Consider the following 17,457-nt stretch of genomic DNA (forward strand, 5'->3'; position numbering starts at 1 on the left):
GTTGCTTCCCAAAAACATTACATCTGCAATAATCATAACACAACAGGCAGGCATCATTCTGAGTCAAAAAGAGGTTAGAAAATGAGAAGAATGGCACTGCCAACTTTCAGCATACAAAACTCATTGTGCGGACAAGCCCAGGCTCCCTGCTCTGTTCAGGTGTTGTTTCAGGTGTGCAATGCAGACATCCTGTGAAGAAGGCATAGATGAGGGGCCAATGGCATTCTCAGACATCTCAATGCTCCTTACATTAGTTATGACCAGATAAGACTCAGATGAATGTCGGACACATGCACTGAAACCTGCTAAGTGAGCAGCAGGACATTAATTGAAATGAATTGCTGTTGTAAAGAACAATAGTGCACATCTAAGAGGAAATGTAAACTACTCTGAGACCACAGAGTCACAATTAAAAATATCAGTTCAGCAAGGATACCAGGGCATCATACAGACTGAGGAAAAAAAAAATCCACAATATTCTGGAGTATGAGGATGGATAATTATTAATTCAAATATAGCTAAATAGGGATGTTTCAGGTTAATCCAAAGTTCTGTCGATAAAACCAATTACACTGTCTCAAAGCGATGTTGCAACTTTAGCAGGGTTGCAGAAAATGGTTATGGGAAAAATCAAGGACATGGAAAATACATGAGAGACTGATGAAAAGTTTGCCATGGTTTACAGTAGAAAGGAATAAGAGAAGGTAGGGAAGTGATAAAAGCACTTACTATAGGGAAGGTTGCAAGAAAGGCAGATCAGGAACATTTTTTTCCCTGTCTCATGATAGGAGAACAAGAGCATATCCAATGAAATCAAAATGTATACATTCAAAATCCAAGAGTCTACTTCACAAAATGTCCCGTGAACACTTTTCACTGAAAATTATTTACGTCAAGAATTTAAGGACCAAAAAGGGATTGGTGGTTTAGTAAGGAAATAATAAATTTATTAAAAATCTAATATTGTATTTTAAAGCTTGAACCAATTTCCAGTTAGAAGAGGTCAAGGTAAGATCTGAGGTAAGGAGCAGATTTGCCTGCTTTGGAGATTTTGCGTTCTTGTGTGAAAGAGGGAACAGCTAAATTCTGCTACTCAGTCCAACAATACATTTATTAGGCACAGGATCAATAAACCACATCACCTTCTTCTGTCTTCAGTCCTCCACTGTTTACTATGGCCATGCTCGATTTCACTGGGAACGTTTCCTGATCAATAAGCCTGGAATAATGACCTAACTGAAAATGCCGCATTAGTTGAGAGGAGCGTTATCCTGGCTGATCTTGTGTATCAGAACACAATTACACTTCTTTTCTACCCTGATTTTTTTAACAGGCTAGTTCAATTTTATGTACAAATTGGAAGCAAGGCTGTTGGTAACTCCTGCAACAGACCAAGAGCCAGGAATGAAGGTAAAGCCCTTTTTCTTTATAATAAGCTTTTTGTATTTTGGACCTTCCACAATGTTTTTGTCTTTTACTGCCTTTACAAAATGAAAAAGGTTGTTTTATGTTTAACATAAATCAATTACCTCTTCAGTTTTCAGAAATGGTGCAGAAAAATATTTACTTTCCTTCCACACTTGTATTTATACTTATTTCCACTAAGCCTAAAGGTGATCCTCCAGTAAGAGTAACTGTTGGAGCTATGATGGTTTAAGAAATACAACATTTAGAGGACGAGGTGTAATAGCTTTTATTAGACTACTTGATAGTGTTGGAAAACAGATAAATGTGTGAGCACACAGAACTTTCTTCAGGTCTGAAATAAAAGGAATAAAATTCAAGTCAGGATAAAGCGGGCAACCTGCGTTTCTGACCTGAAGAAGAGCTGTGTGCCTGAAAACTTGTCCAGCTTCTCAACTACATCAGTAGGTCTAATAAAAGATTGCCTTCCAACTCAAGCTCGTGCATTATTTACCTGAAATGCAAAATTATAAAGCTGCAGCTGAAAATGTGTTTAGTCTAAAGAAATTAAACTCTCCCAGCTGACTCCTCTCTTATTTTACCCACATGCTTAGAGTTATGGGGGGGGGGGGGGGAGGTAGCAGGGCAGAGCTGGTACTTATGTTTGGGAAGGGTCAGCAGCGTTTTGGGAGCAGATTCCCCCTGTAAAGTGGTCTAGTTATACGAAGACTGACCACTGACATCTGGTAGATGAGAAAACTTTTATTTCTTCTCAGTATAAATCATTTAACATCAGTGGACTGTCTCCTGACATATGGCATTTACATTGATACTGACTCACAACTGTAATTTTTCAGCACAGATTACACTGAGGGTTTGATTCTCCTCTCAGTTGCACCAGTATAAAACACAAAAAAATCCATTATCTTTGAATGTACTCCAGTATAAAAGACTTTTAAGAGAAGAAATATACATAAGAGCTTCTTTTTTTGTATTATTCCCTTTGATGAGCTCATAAGAACTTCACAATTCCACTGTGTCCTAGTATTTGCCAAACTTTGTGTTAGACGCAAAGACTATCTTAAATTATCTAAATATTATGCTAATTAACTTTTAAGGATGCTGTGAGCTTGCATAGGTAGCATGAGCATTGTAAACCACCCGTATTGAGAGCCCAGCTATCAGAATCACAACTTAGTGTCCCACCAAACTGCAAGGATACCTGACACGAAATAAATACTGACTGTATGCAGAAAGTCACATTATTCCGATTGGTTCTGTGGTACAATCATTAGTTTCAATGAGGCTGTAAAAGCTTTGATCCTTTGAGTTTGGGGAAGACAAGTAAGATAATGTGTGGCAGATGGTGAGCCCACATCACCTTTACAGTAGGACTTCTTCCACAAAATGCTTCTGGACCAGGAGATACCAAAAGGGTAGGGGAGCTGCCAAAAGTCATGTGCACTGGACAAGGCTTGGCAGCTCCCGAGTACAGGCTGAAGTGTTGCCCCCTTTGCTCTGTACAGTCAGACTAACTGCCTTTCTTAATTTTATAGGGCTTGTTGTTCAATACACAAATGACAATGGGATAACCTGGCATTTGCTGCGAGAGCTGGACTTCATGTCATACCTGGAACCCCAGGTTGTCTCGATAGACTTACCTCGGGAGGCCAAAACCCCAGCCACCGCTTTCCGCTGGTGGCAGCCGCAGCATGGTAAGCAACGCCACCCTAAAAATCCATTAAGCAGCTTTGCACAACTCGCATGTCAATGCTTCAGAGTATGGACATGCTCTGCGGAAACCTCAACTTACCAAATATACGGTACTGTGCTGGGTGCTGTGAGAGCATACTTAGGCTTTCCTCAGTCACACTCAGACATGATTTTCTTTTATGGCATCAAGCAGAATAGTGGACTTAAGAGTGAAATTGTTTAAAAGCTAAGTTTAAACTAAAGATGCTGAGAGATAACAGAGGGGAGGGGAAAAGAATGTTACGCAGAACAGCCTAAATAAGATTAGAGGATTTACCCAAGTATAGAGTGACCTGGGATGCAAAATGGCTTACACATTTTATCTATGTTTTTCTCTGTTTTGGAAAAGGAGGCATAACTTGGCCTTGAATCTGCCTACCTAGTGGCTCCCATCTCACTATTTTAATATCTCCACACTCCAAAACAGGACCCCCACCCCCTGCCATTTCTGGTGTCCCAGCACCCTGCTCCCCTGCCTTCTGCAGTGCCTTCAAAGCCCTCTCAGCCTCTTCCCAAATCCTCAGCTGAAAGTAAAAGCCTGGTACTGACTGATACCTACAGCCACTGTGAGACCTCCCACTTTGCATGAGGGCACGTTACCACTATTAAAAGTGTCCTGATTAAGTGTTTTGCCTTTGTGCAAGGCAGCAGCTCCTGGAACCCTGTAGGAAACACAAGGCGATATTCAGAAATATAGCCAAGTACATTTTAATAGCAATTCACTGGGGAGAAAAGCACACAGCTTACATTCAGGTAATTATGGTATGCAGCTTCTTGGATATCATTTATCATCTTGATGGCTTTTTTTTATTCATACATTTTCTTACAATGTATGTGCTGGAGTTAATTGTTCTCACTAGCCAAGAGAGTAGACAAGGAAAGAGGGATGTCTTCTAGTTAAGAAGCCAGTTCATTTGGGAGAAATGCTGAGAAGCAACCACAGACCATCGTTCTGCCACGATCATTTGTGCTGGTGAGTGGTGCAGTGTCAGACATGTTGCTCCCTACTTGTGTCCTGCCCATGGCCGCTTGCTCTGGGGGCACCTGGGTGACATCTCTCCCTGCTGGGAGTGGTCACTCCGAGACCACCTGATGGCAGTCCTGTGGCTCCCAGTAAGAGGGTGAGTTTATGACTGGAGGTTGAAATACCACCTTCCATACCATCGCCCATAGGTGGTAACCATTCCTCGTTACATATATTAGCTCCTTTGTAGACTGTCTTCTGTCTGCCATAACTCAGTGCAGAGTGGCCCTATGAGTCACGACCCATGTTCCTCACAGCGGCAAGACAAAAGTCCTGGCACATCGCTGCAAGCTCACAATTTATTGTCAAGGCTTTCCTTCTTCCCCTGTGAGGGCAGTGACTGTATGGTAAGATGGCATTTCCAGCATGCCAGTAGAAAGGCGAATTGAAATGAAGGGCTGGAGAAACGGGCTGGAGATGATGGTGAACTGGGATGCCTGTAGGCTGGAGAGTTTTCCAGGTAGGAGAAGGTGAAGAACACTTCTATGAATATCATCTATATCAAAAGCCTTCAGCATTTTCCTCTGTGTACTATCCTCTTCCATACAAAAGGTACTTTAGGAACTAGACAGAGGCCTTTCCAATTTAGCCATGGGGAATGGTAGGAAGGTTGTGACCGTAAAATGAAAAACCCCTATCCAAGGGCTCAGGGAGTATCTCGTTCAAGCACGGTGAGAGCTTATGATGACAAAGGCACTGAAGCTTGCACAATGAAGAGGGAAATACCTGTGTTTATCTGAAACAGAATCATACTCCAGAGTCCAGGTTCATCCTTAGCAATGTTTTAGCCTTTATTAACGGCTCACTGGGTGAATGCAGGACATGGGGATAAAAAAAAACCTTACTGGGACTCCACTAACCTGCCTGTTCTGCTTTTTATAGGGAAGCATTCAGCTCAGTGGGCTTTGGACGATGTCCTTATAGGGATGAATGACAGCTCCCAGACTGGCTTCCAGGATAAATTTGATGGAACTGTGGATTTACAAGCAAGCTGGTACAGAATACAAGGAGGTCAAGTAGACATCGACTGCCTGTCTATGGATACAGCTCTGATGTTCAGTGAAAATATTGGTACGTGTCACCAAACATTGCTACATTTGTATGAGTCAATTTTATAAATTGTTTAAGGGTCAAGTTTTTACAAGATGGGAAGTATAGAAAATTCAGGTATATAGTAATCTGCAGGGAAGAGAAGGCTGAAAAAAGTTGAAAATACAGCAAGTAATTTGAATGACAGTACTGAAAGCATACATGTATGCTTTTTTGTTTGTTTTTCTCTCTTTTCTTAGGAAAACCTCGTTATGCCGAGACTTGGGACTTCCATGTATCAGCCTCCACTTTCTTGCAGTTTGAGCTGAGCATGGGTTGCAGCAAGCCGTACAGCAATTCTCATAGTATTCACTTGCAATATTCTTTAAATAATGGGAGAGACTGGCACCTGGTAACAGAGGAGTGCGTCCCTCCAACCATTGGCTGTCAGCAGTACACTGAGAGCTCCATCTACACTTCAGAAAGATTCCAAAACTGGAAGAGAATTACAGTCTACCTCCCACCCTCAACCAAGTGAGCACTGCTTTTCTGCTGTTTAGCATGATACTGATTTTGCTGATCTAATTTGAGCAAACATCCCCCAGCTTGGGAATTTTCTGCATGTCTTTTAAATTATTAAATGTGTGTGGTCACGCCATCGGAATGTTGAATTTCACTTCAAAATATTTCATCAGGTATGATATGAACTGCAGGAACTCAAGGAAGTAACATCTTTGGATGAGTGAATTCTTAAGTCTTCCCTATAACCTATGACAGCAAGAACAGGAATGCTAAACCAAGCTTTTCTAACATTTACCCAATAAGAAGCAAGAATTAATGCCCTGACCCATCCTTTCATATAACATTATTTTCCGTCATTGCACATAAATTGTCATCCAACATTTAGCCATGTTAGTCACGGCATTCAGCAAGTCAAAATGCGTGTTACTGGATGTGCCACCTCCACTCTTTTGACTGGGAGGAAAGTTCTGCGTGCCTCCTAGAGATATCACATGGTTGTAAATTGATGTGGCAGATAGGCTGGCATCCGTCTCTCTGAATAAAACCATACTCTAGTTTAGAAATAACAGATGATGATGATATTGGTTACCACTATTCTGAATAGTTCTGTAATTCTTCAAAGCACCCCACACATCACCTCGGAAAATACAGTGGTAAAAATGGACACACAGTAAATGAACTGGGACTGGGGTTGACATCTTGGTTTCTAATTCCATAGTTGGCTCCAGAGGAGCAGAGGATCATACATCTTCCAAAGAACCTTGTTCACAAATATAATGATAACCTGATCCTACGTCTGGAGGCAACTCTCTGTGCATAGTCTACAGCACATTTCCTGCCTGAACAGATGCGAGACTATCTAACCCATAGCATTTTGATAGATTTTTTTTTTCCAAAATGCTTTCCTCATCTGATAACAAGGCAGTTCAGCAACCACAGCAGTGGTTTGCACATATATATTCATACATTGTTATACATATATATGAACATACGTAATCACTGTTTTTTCTTTACACACTTTCATTACTTCCTACTTTACTGAAGCAATTATATCGTCTTAGGTCTGCTAGCAACATGTGGAGCTGTCAAATGCTTACGCAGCTAAGCTTCTGCTCAACACTTGCCTGTCCAGCAAGAGTTTCAGCAATGTTCTTTCTTGGTTTTCACTTTGGGCACCTTCCTTTAGAGTCTGCTGGAATTTTGCCTTAAAAACGAACCCGAGAAACTGAAACTTCCAGTTTCAACTGGAATATGAATCTTTTCCAAATATGTGAAGTCATGCTTATTAATATGTTTTTCTTCTGAAGTCTATCGGATTTTTCTTTACTATTTAGCACTTTGTGGAGCAGAAATTTTGAAGCCTGAAGTACATTCGCTCTGTTTTTTCTAGTTCTCCCAGGACACGGTTCAGATGGATTCAGTACAACTATGCTTCTGGTGTTGATTCTTGGGCTATTGACAATGTGGTCCTGGCCACAGGTTGCCCCTGGATGTGCTCAGGCCATGGTATCTGTGATGCAGGTCATTGTGTGTAAGTAGCAACCTGCTTAACCTGCTTCAGAGAAAGATGTTGTGTTTTATCTAGGCCAAATGGATAACACCTTTTCCTCCCAATTTGTTGCTAGGTGTGACAGAGGCTTTGGTGGTCCGTACTGTGTCCCTGTCATTCCTCTGCCGTCTGTCCTGAAGGATGATTTCAATGGTAACTTGCATCCAGACCTTTGGCCCGAAGTCTACGGTGCTGAGAGGGGAAACCTGAATGGTGACACCATCAAGTCTGGAACAGCTCTCATTTTTAAAGGGGTCAGAGACTACTTCCATTGAAAAAAAAATGAATAAAAACCAGTAGAGTTAAAAAGAGGAAGTAAATTTTTTGTTGTTTCCCTCATGTTTACGTCAAAGTCTTTAGGATAGAATTTGACATTTTCATTTTTCTTGTCTTTTCCTGCCCTAAATATACACCATGTTTGTCACAGTTGGTTTTTATGAACAAATGGGTTTCATCTGTTTGTTGGCTATTACTTTTATTTGTGGTATAAATTCCTCCTTAACCACCAAAGGAAAAGAGTGAAACTCTGCGGCTGAGATTCTTGAGGCCAAGTGAGTGATTTGGAAACATGTTACCTGTTACAATCGATTGCGTTTGTGTCTTGAAATCCCCTGGTTGGCTTTTGAGTATTTTGAATAATACAAATTAGTCATCACTGTAGTCTGTGTAATCAATATTTATGTAGTTAGACTGTGTTTTACTTAATTCTATCATTTTGAAGTTTTCTAGCTCTTTAAGGATTTTTTTTGTTAATTACAGGTTAAAAAAGGCCAGGAGATGTCATATGTTCTGAACTTGTCAGTTCTTCAACAAAACACATAATAGAAAGACTCTCATTCACATAAGCACACTAATTTTAAGCTCACACATGAGATTCATTTGACAATGTAAATTCAGGTGCCCCAAAAAAGCGAAATTGAAAAACGTTTGGTGTAGAAATTAATTCTTTAGAAATATTTCTTTGCAAAAGCTTGACTCCTGTTCAACCTCCTTAGATCATTTAAATAACAAATCACAGGATGTGAATTGTCTGAAATTTGGACTAGTTGTTCCTGCAGGTTGTTCCCCTGGGGGAATGGGTTTGAGAAAGAGGGAAGCTCTGAGAGGCAGTTTGCCAGATCTCTGCAGAACCAGGACCAGCTCTGGCCCCAAGATCCACATAACATTGAGCTCATCTACAGAGATGGACAGGACCTTAGGGGTCACTATAAGGTTTCCTGTCTGCTCCCTGTCCTTACTGCTCTACGTCAAGAAGTTGCCCCAGACGAGGATATTATGGTATAAAATATTTTTGGGGGCACAGAAAAGAGCTCCTAGAGAGGATTCTTCCTGTCTGGAAATTAGGGTGCTTGGCTACTATACAATTTGCCCCAAAAATGAGTATACTAACTTGGACTCAATGTCTGAGTAAGTCAGTGCTTGCAGATCAGATCACATCCCAGTGGTTCAGAGCACGAACCGAATGACCTGTACCTGTGCCTGTACCTGATCGTGTAGCTGTGTCTCTGGTGGTGACACACACCCATATCTAGCCCTTTCCATTACTGCGGCTCACTTTGCCAAGGCTATCACTGTCCCCCTTTTTTGCCTGGGAGAAGATGTGGGACAGAGAACTACATCTCTCGCTCCCTTCAGGAGTCAGAAACAGACAACATCCAGACAGTAGTAAGCTGCAGAGCATCTTCGATAATGGGAACTGAGATTCACACTATATGTTCTGTATTTGCAGGAAGGACTGAGAATGCTTGTTTCAAGAGATCTAGATTGCACTAATACTGTGTACATCCAGTTTTCATTTAAATTTATTGCCAAAGGTAAGATCACTGTTAATTTCCTACCACTTCTTCAGCTCTATTCATACATAGAGGCATCACAGAAAAGAATATGAATTTACATTTTCAGCTTCAATGTACGTGATCATCAGTTTATGGCAGATAATATAGGAACTCGTTTGAGATTCTGCTTCATCCCTACCTTGCTACCCCCTACATGGCTCTGCAGTTCCTAAGAAATAGTAAACTGTGGTGGTGTCAAAAACAACACAGCTAGTACAGTCTTTGAGCAGAAGAGAAACAAAACAGTTCAAGCTTTTTTAGAGATTTGACAGTGTGTTAGGAAAAAAATTGATTTATCCGCTTTTAAAGTCATAAAATGGTGCCCATAGTAGACTACTTAAGGGACTGATAAGGAACTACAGGATTTTTCATTTTCAGGCTTCAGTCCACTGCATGAAAAGCTCTTACCATTTGACTTCCTAGTAGGTATCTTAGAGATGACTAAAACTCCATAATTCTATTTAATTGTGTATGAAGAATAGGCAGACTTTGCAAGCCAAGTTTACACATTGGTGCAACAAGCTTGGGGCAGTTTCTCTAGTACAAGTATTTTCAAGCCAATGATTCAGTTTTACCCTGCTCCAAGCCCCTGCCATCTCTGGCTTTGCAAAATAATTTTATCCAAGTCAGGAGTGACGTAGTGGAACACTAATAACCTGGTTGAGGGCCTGAGTCACTCCCATGCAATTTCAGAAGTTTTTTCCAGCTTTGCTCGTAGAACGAGCACTTCCAGGCTGAACTCTCAACATGCAAAAACACCTCTCCCTTTGGTGGAAGACGTTCATAGCTTCTGTGGGAACCTCAGCACTCTGGGACTGGACCCTAGCTGACTTGCCATTTGCCACAGGACAGTGTGAAAATAGTTTTGAACCACATCTTTCTTCCTAAATAAATGTCTTAGCCAAATCTGTGTATGGACAAGTAAAATATAGATCCTTCTGAATTAAGTTTGATTCTCTTCCATAAGAAATAGGCATTTAATCATATATATTTGGCTATTTATTACTATTCTTTAAGTACTTTATGGAAAAGAGAGAAAACAGTGACAGCCAAAACCAGTAACATGCCCAACATTTCATGCTTAAAAGCAAAATCTTTGTGAAGACTTCTTTTATAAAACTATGCCTTGGAAATATTTCTACATATGATCCTTGCCAAAATATTAAAAAATACGATGAGTAAAAATATAATTCTGAAAGGCAGGAATAGCCAACGTCTCAAGGCTGGATTTTGACACTTGACCCACAAGAGGTAAAGCAGTGAAACTCCAGGAGAAATCTTTTCTCATTAAATCTATATGGCTTGCTAGCCCTAGGCCTGGATGCAGGACTTAGTCCCAATAAGCTAATGTTGAATGCATATTAATATAGCTGGGCACATCTCAGCTGTAAGCATTAAGAGCTGTGTGTTGTTTGCTGTTAAGTGACACAGATAAGCTGAAATCAGCTCCTGACCGCAAAAGTCTCCTCCCAGCCCTCTTCCACATGTGGTGATTGAAGAGAGACTTTGTGCGGGAGCAGAATGGAGTTGGAGCATGCACATCAGGCACTTTGCCTTCAGCAAATTTGGTTAATTTAAGAACAGAACACGGGAGAAACTTGCATAGTAACACACAGTGAGGCAGGGATGAAGAAACTGTCCCTTAGTCCTTTTCTACTGCTAGTTCCTGCCCTCGGACTGAGTTTTTGGGGAAATGCCACCACTGTGCCATACTATGAAGAGACTGGAGCGTGTAAATTTGTCTGAGTGAGAACTCAGCTCTGAGATGCCATCACTTAGGCTTTGATGTTTCTTGTCAGCAAGTCAGGCATGGGCCAAACATACATTAAAGACTGAGCTTGTGGCAGGGTAATCAGCATCAAGTGAGAGTGCTGGGCTCCAATCAGTGTATGTTAATAGCTAGGGCTGTAAATAGCCTTTAATGACTCTAAATCTTTAAGTGAAAAAAGGAAAAACTGGTAGTCAGAAAACGCAAATCTTACTCTCAGTTCCACCACTGATTTTTAGGCCCAGGTTAAAGCACAGAATATTGCTTTTTTGTTGTTGTTGTTAAAACACGCCAATAAAGTTCCTCGGTGCTTTCCACTAATTACATGATTTCTGGTCATGAATATGATCAATGTCAGTGTCTGCAGTTGGAGCCATAGACTATAAATTTGTGAGGATAAGGACGGTGTCTTCGTCTGTGGGTGCTACAGATGGTGATGATAATGTCTGGTACCTGGGAGAAACAAGCAAATAAATATTGAATTACTGAAAAATCTCTGTGGTAGAACTAGCTGGTTTGTTCTAATCTAAAAAATTATAACACTGAGATAGCTTCTCATCTAAGTAATTAACTGTGACCATACATATAATGAACAGCAATGCAAATTTAGCCCTTAATTTATTAGCATTTTGCAGACAGACAAAGCACAGGAAGATGTATATGTACAATAAACATATAAAGTTTCAACAGCCTAGGTAAAAGGCTTGTTGAAGGAAGCCTCCTTGTTGAAGGAAAGCTATGCATACTCTGTAATAGATATCAGAGTAACCTAATTGTATTTACACTTGAAGAACTGTTTTTGAGCTAGTGCTTTTTGAAGCCAGATTATAATGAGCATAAACGTATGTCCTCTCTCCTCCAGGCACCCCCGAGAGGTCTCATTCTATCCTGCTGCAATATTCTGTCAACGGTGGCATCACTTGGCACCTGATAGATGAGTTTTACTTCACACAGACTACAGACGTCCTCTTTATCAACGTTCCTCTGCCCTATGCAGCCCAAAGCAATGCAACACGGTTCAGGCTGTGGCAACCTTACAACAATGGTAAGGATGAGACATCCATGGGACTCCAGGTCCACACTTGCACAGCTCAGCATCTGTAAGAGGCTAGTTTTTTGGACTCAACAATAATACATGCTTTAAAGTGAAAGTACCTTAACCTAATACCCCTTGACTGTGTGCAGAAGACTATCGGCTTTGGTCCTGAAGGGACTGGGAGACCAAGCAACACTGATAAAGTTAACTTCACACTGGTCCTTCTCATTATTTTTAATGGAGCTGATTCTCATTTACACTGAGGCCCCATAAGAATACCCCAATTACATAAAAGTGTCCCAAGTGTAAATGGGAACCGAGCCTACCTCACTCAGAATTAACTAGGCATTAAAAACCCATTTAGAAAGAGTATGTAGTGAGCAGTTAATCTTTTGATTAAATTGTAAAGGGCTGTAGAAGACCACAAGAGGAATGCAGCTCATTCCTCCTGATTACAGGAGATGGGTCAGCTGAAGAAAGCTCTCCTTTGCTCTCAGTTACTCTGAGCACATCTCTTAGCAGGAGCTGATATTAAGGGCTCTAAAGAATTCCAACAATCATTTAGATACAGTGATACAGCAATGATTTATTCCATGCAAGCAAATGTGTAGCGCACCTTTAACAAAAAAAAAAAAAAAGGCAAATTCAAATCCAGTCCTAAGAATCCAGTTACAGTTCATTCTTCTGATGGGTCCTGTCTAAAACATTTAACTAAACCTTTCTAGCAGACATTATTCTTAAGTAGGAATTTTATTTAAAAGAAGCCTTTTAACTTTCTCTGGTCAACACAAAGGCTTTTAGACAGATGAAAAAAAAACAGTTACACAAAAGATTTGGCAACCTAATCCTTCCTCTCCAGTTTGAAAGCACCAATTTTCTGACATATTTGAATTCATAATCCTTTGGAAAGAAGGTCACTTAGAGTTTTCTTTTCTCTTGAAGAGCTCTTGCCAGGCAAACACAAGGTGCTGCGTGCAAGGAAAAAGGTGTAGAATGAAATTATCCTTTCAGGCTCCTTGGGCTTTACAGCAACTGCTCATTTAGGTGATTCTTAATTAAAGAAGCATTGATGCTGGAGTTCCAAAGTAAATGTGATTTAAACAGAAGATAATTGTTCAACACAGATTTTCTTTCACTCTTCAGTTTGCTGTGAGTTCTATAAATTTTAGAAGACAAAAAGTTAATTCTGTAGGGTCAGGCTGCAGACCAGTATGGGAACTATTGTCGTGGAAAATTAAAACAGTGAAGCCAGGCTTTTAGCACCCTTTTCTCCATGTAATTCATAAATATTGGCTACTGATCTGATCTCTAATAGTAGTAGTATCAGGTCTTAATAAGAATGTTCTCCTTTTCTATGTAGGCAAAAAAGAAGAAATTTGGATTATTGATGACTTCATTATTGATGGAAATAACCTAAAGAATCCCATGATCCTTTTGGATACATTTGACTTCGGTCCCAAAGAGGACAACTGGTTTTTCTATCCTGGTGGAAACATTGGGCTTTATTGCCCATATTCATCTAAAGGAGCTCCGTAAGCATCTCTCAGCAATAGAAATGAAGTGACTGTATAATAAACTGAGTCTAAAGCACCCCTTTCCTTTTCTTACAGGGAAGAAGATTCAGCTATGGTATTTGTTTCAAACGAAGTTGGAGAACACTCCATTACAACAAGGGACCTGAGTGTAAACGAAAACACTATAATCCAATTTGAGGTACTCGTCCTCAGAAAGTTATTTTGCCTTTTGCTTAGAGAGTTCTGTCCTTTCAGGTTCTGCTCTTTGGTATATTTGCCCAACTGTTATGATTACCAAGTAGAGAAGCCTGTCTGATTGCCCTTGTAAGTGCTTTGATATTACTTTCCCTCACATGGGTGTATCGTGAAGATTTTAATACACAGATAAGGGAAATTTCTGCCTCGAAGTCTTCTACTTTCTTGCTTAAATTACTACTTTGTCTATGCCTATATAGTCGCACTGATAGCATTAAAGTCTACATCCTACAGGTTGGAGAGTCACCAATGACAGACAAGATGATGAGTAAAATATAGTGAGGGTCCAGATTGCCACTTCACAGTGTGATCAGGATAAGTGTGCAGCATTTCCACAAGCTGACCCAGTGGAGAGCTATGACTTCATCTGTGACACTGGAAATCAGTTTTTCCTACCTTCTTCTGGCTTAACTGCACTGTTGTACTTTCTCAGAGAGCCAAGTTTCTGCTTTCCTTTTGCTTCTGCCCAAGCTTTCATAGTTGCTCTAGAGGAAGCTGTTCTTTGGCCATGATGGCCTGAATTCATCCCATCTTAGGGAGTTATCTAAAGCTCATGAATAAGGAGCGTATTTTTTGTGCTTCTCATATAGCCCGTGAAAACAGTTACCCCAATGACAATACATAGTATAAACTAAACTGTGTTTCTGGTTTATCCTAAAATCTAAACTGTGCATTGGCTAGGGCAGCTACTGATGGGAGTAACCATTTAGCCTAGCATCTATTAGCTTAGAGGGGTCATTATATTTTCATTTAGAAATTGTAAAAGAGTCTTTCACATAAATTGCTATGCCACAGCTACCAGGATGCTTTCAACAAAGATGTAGCATGCTGTAACATTAAACAGCAAATGATACTGGTTTATAAACAACTACTAAAATGATTCTAAGTCTTTTCCAAGAACACCAGGTTTAACTGTGTGCTCATGCATGCTTCAGTTTGTCATGCAACTAATTCATAAATTATTGAATGCAAACCATTTTCTGTTTTAAAATATAGATTACAGCCTGTAGAACAAAAATGTTTGAGGTCACTTTAAGATATTCATAAGTCTTCAGAGCACTAACCTTATAAAATCTACATGCTTCTTTCCATATGTGGTAAGAAGATTGTTTTCAGCTCACGTTTTTGAGGACATTAGTATAAATGAAGAAGTTATGCATAATGCAATAGTTTCTCTCTGTGTCTCAAGAGTCAAAACCTATATTGGGTCAAGCACCTCTCTAAGCTTCTAGATGAGTAGACAACCCTTCTAGTCAAATGTAGGTTGAGGGGACTCATGTGCGCTGAAGAGTGATGAAGGAAATTCAATGTAGGATACATTTTCAACATTTATGCACAGTTCTATGTACTACTGGGTTTTACAAATAAGTAGATTTTCATTACAGAGCAGCATGTTAGAAAGACACTTATTTTCTGCTACAAAGATACCCAAAATGTTTCATAGTTTTAGTGCAGGCTTTGTATTCTATCAGCAATGAGTTTTTATTTATTGCATGGTAGTGTACAGTACATCTTATTTTATGTGACAGAGTCATCCTGTAAAGGAACTAATTCTTCTTCTTTCATACAGCAATTTGAAACTAAAAGAACATCTTAATATAAGTGTGAAAGAAAAGCAGAGTAATTTGCACTGGATGCATACAGAAAATACGTCTTAAGAGGTCTCAGATTCTGTACAAAACATATTTTATATATTTTTCAGTAGTAGAATTGTTGCTCATATAAGTTTTCTGCCTTTCCTACTGTTCTCTACATCAGGAATCTTGTAAGAACAGCATGAGAAGTTTGACATTTCCAAACTATGTTTTGGTGTGACATTGAACCTAAATCCAATCCAGCTATGATGCTCTTTTAATGCTGTCTCCTAGGGCTTTGCTGTTATACATGAACAAATGGATAGTGAGTATGAAAGCTGAAGAACATATTGAAGTGATACAGCACACACCCTGTGGCATAAGCCACTTTTGGAAGTATAACTCAAAAGAAGACCATAGCGCAGCTCAGCAGTTTAACAAAAAGTTTATGTTTGCACATAACTATTTAACATCTTTGTTGGTGACATGGACAGTGGGATTCAGTGCCCCCTCAGCAAGTTTGCTGACATCACCAAGCTGTGTGGTGCGGTCAACATGCTGGAGGTTAGGGATGCCATCCAGAGGGACCTTGAGAGGCTGGAGAGGTGAGCCTGTGCAAACCTCATGAAGTTCAACAAGGCCAAGTGCAAGGTCCTACACCTGGGTAAGGGCAATCCCAAGCACAGATATAGGCTGGGTGATGAGTGAATCAAGAGCAGCCCTGGGGAGATGGACTTGGGGGTACTGGTGGGTGAAAAACTCAGTATGAGCCAGCAGTGTGCGCTCACAGCCCAGAAAGCAAATCGCATCCTGGGCTGCATCAAGAGAAGCGTGGCCAGCAGGTCGAGGGAGGTTATTCTGCCCCTCTGCTCTGCCCTGGTGAGACCCCACCTGCAGTGTTGTGTTCAGTTCTCAGGTCCTCAGCACAAGAAAGACTCAGACCTGTTGGAGCGGGTCCAGAGGAGGGCCACGAAGATGATCAGGGGGCTGGAGCACCTTTCCTATGAAGACAGGCTGAGAGAGTTGGGGTTGTTCAGCCTAGAGAGGAGAAGGCTCTGGGGAGACCTTACAGCGGCCTTCCAGTACTTAAAGGGGGCCTGCAGGAAAGGTGGGGAGGGACTCTTGATCAGGGAGTGTAGTGACAGGACCAGGGGTAACAGTTTCAAACTGAAAGGTGGTAGATTTAGGTTAGATCTAAGGAAGAAGTTTCTTTACTATGAGTGTGGTGAGACACTGGCACAAGTTGCCCAGGGAAGCTGTGGCTGCCCCCTCCCTGGCAGTGTTCAAGGCCAGATTGGATGGGGCTTTGAGCAACCTGGTGCAAGGTGTCCCTGCCCATGGCAGGGGGGTTGGAACTAAGTGATCTTTAAGGTCCCTCCCAACACAAACCACTCTATGATTCTACAATTTTGGTTTAATATTTCTGGTTTTAAAATTGCACATTTTTTGGTGCTGTGATTACCTCAGTGCCTGCCAAAGGACTGTAAGACCTGGTGCGTTTTCTCCAGCAACATTAGCCACTCTCTTTTGGGATTTTGTCTAATTAACTTCGGGGTTCTCTCTTAGTAGAAGTAGTTGGGGATTTCATATTACATTCGTTTTATGATAAGCCAGAGTGTGATAGGCTCATGGACAGGTAGGACAATGTGCAAGAGTTAATGTTCACAAACATGTCCTGAGTGCATCATCCCAGTTGATAAATGAGTTCTCAAATCACCATTTTCCTGGGCTAAATAAATACTGTACCAAATAGGGGAGGCTGACTAAGATGAAGAGTGATTAGGGGTCCCACAGCCTGCCCTTGTCATCTTCTGCATTTCATGTCTTGGCCCCCAGATCAATATCGGCTGTACCACTGATAGCTCCTCTGCTGACCCGGTAAAGCTGGAGTTCTCACGGGATCTAGGGGCAACCTGGCACCTGCTGCTCCCCTTGTGCTACAGCAGCAGCAGTCACCTCAGCTCCCTGTGCTCCACTGAGCATCACCCAAGTAGCACTTACTACGCAGGCACCACCCAGGGCTGGAGGAGGGAGGTCATTCACTTCGGAAAACTGCACCTCTGTGGGTAAGTGTCCAGCTCCTGTTCCTGCCCAGCTGCTTGTTGGTTTGTTTTTATTTCTGTTTTCCATCCAAAATGTTCTCCCAGCACAAGCGAGGTGCATAAGAACTGCAGCACTAGAGCAGACCAGATGAC

At 41.0% G+C, this 17,457-nt stretch overlaps 1 protein-coding gene across 2 annotated transcripts in view; it reads left to right on the forward strand.

The window, feature by feature from the left end:
• Positions 1–17,457, forward strand: part of RELN (reelin) — a 297,464-nt gene that overhangs the window by 236,163 nt on the left and 43,844 nt on the right. For both annotated transcript variants that reach the window (XM_086474260.1, XM_086474253.1), the window contains exons 31-41: positions 1,334–1,410; positions 2,961–3,119; positions 5,063–5,251; positions 5,470–5,743; positions 7,122–7,262; positions 7,357–7,534; positions 9,010–9,094; positions 11,746–11,928; positions 13,280–13,451; positions 13,530–13,632; positions 17,099–17,328. In XM_086474260.1, the coding sequence (XP_086330386.1) occupies positions 1,334–1,410; positions 2,961–3,119; positions 5,063–5,251; positions 5,470–5,743; positions 7,122–7,262; positions 7,357–7,534; positions 9,010–9,094; positions 11,746–11,928; positions 13,280–13,451; positions 13,530–13,632; positions 17,099–17,328 (1,791 nt within the window). The remainder of the gene's footprint in view (positions 1–1,333; positions 1,411–2,960; positions 3,120–5,062; positions 5,252–5,469; positions 5,744–7,121; positions 7,263–7,356; positions 7,535–9,009; positions 9,095–11,745; positions 11,929–13,279; positions 13,452–13,529; positions 13,633–17,098; positions 17,329–17,457) is intronic.

Source organism: Leptosomus discolor, chromosome 1, assembly GCF_034619465.1.
Source record: "Leptosomus discolor isolate bLepDis1 chromosome 1, bLepDis1.hap2, whole genome shotgun sequence".
Classification (NCBI taxonomy): Eukaryota; Metazoa; Chordata; class Aves; order Leptosomiformes; family Leptosomidae; genus Leptosomus; species Leptosomus discolor.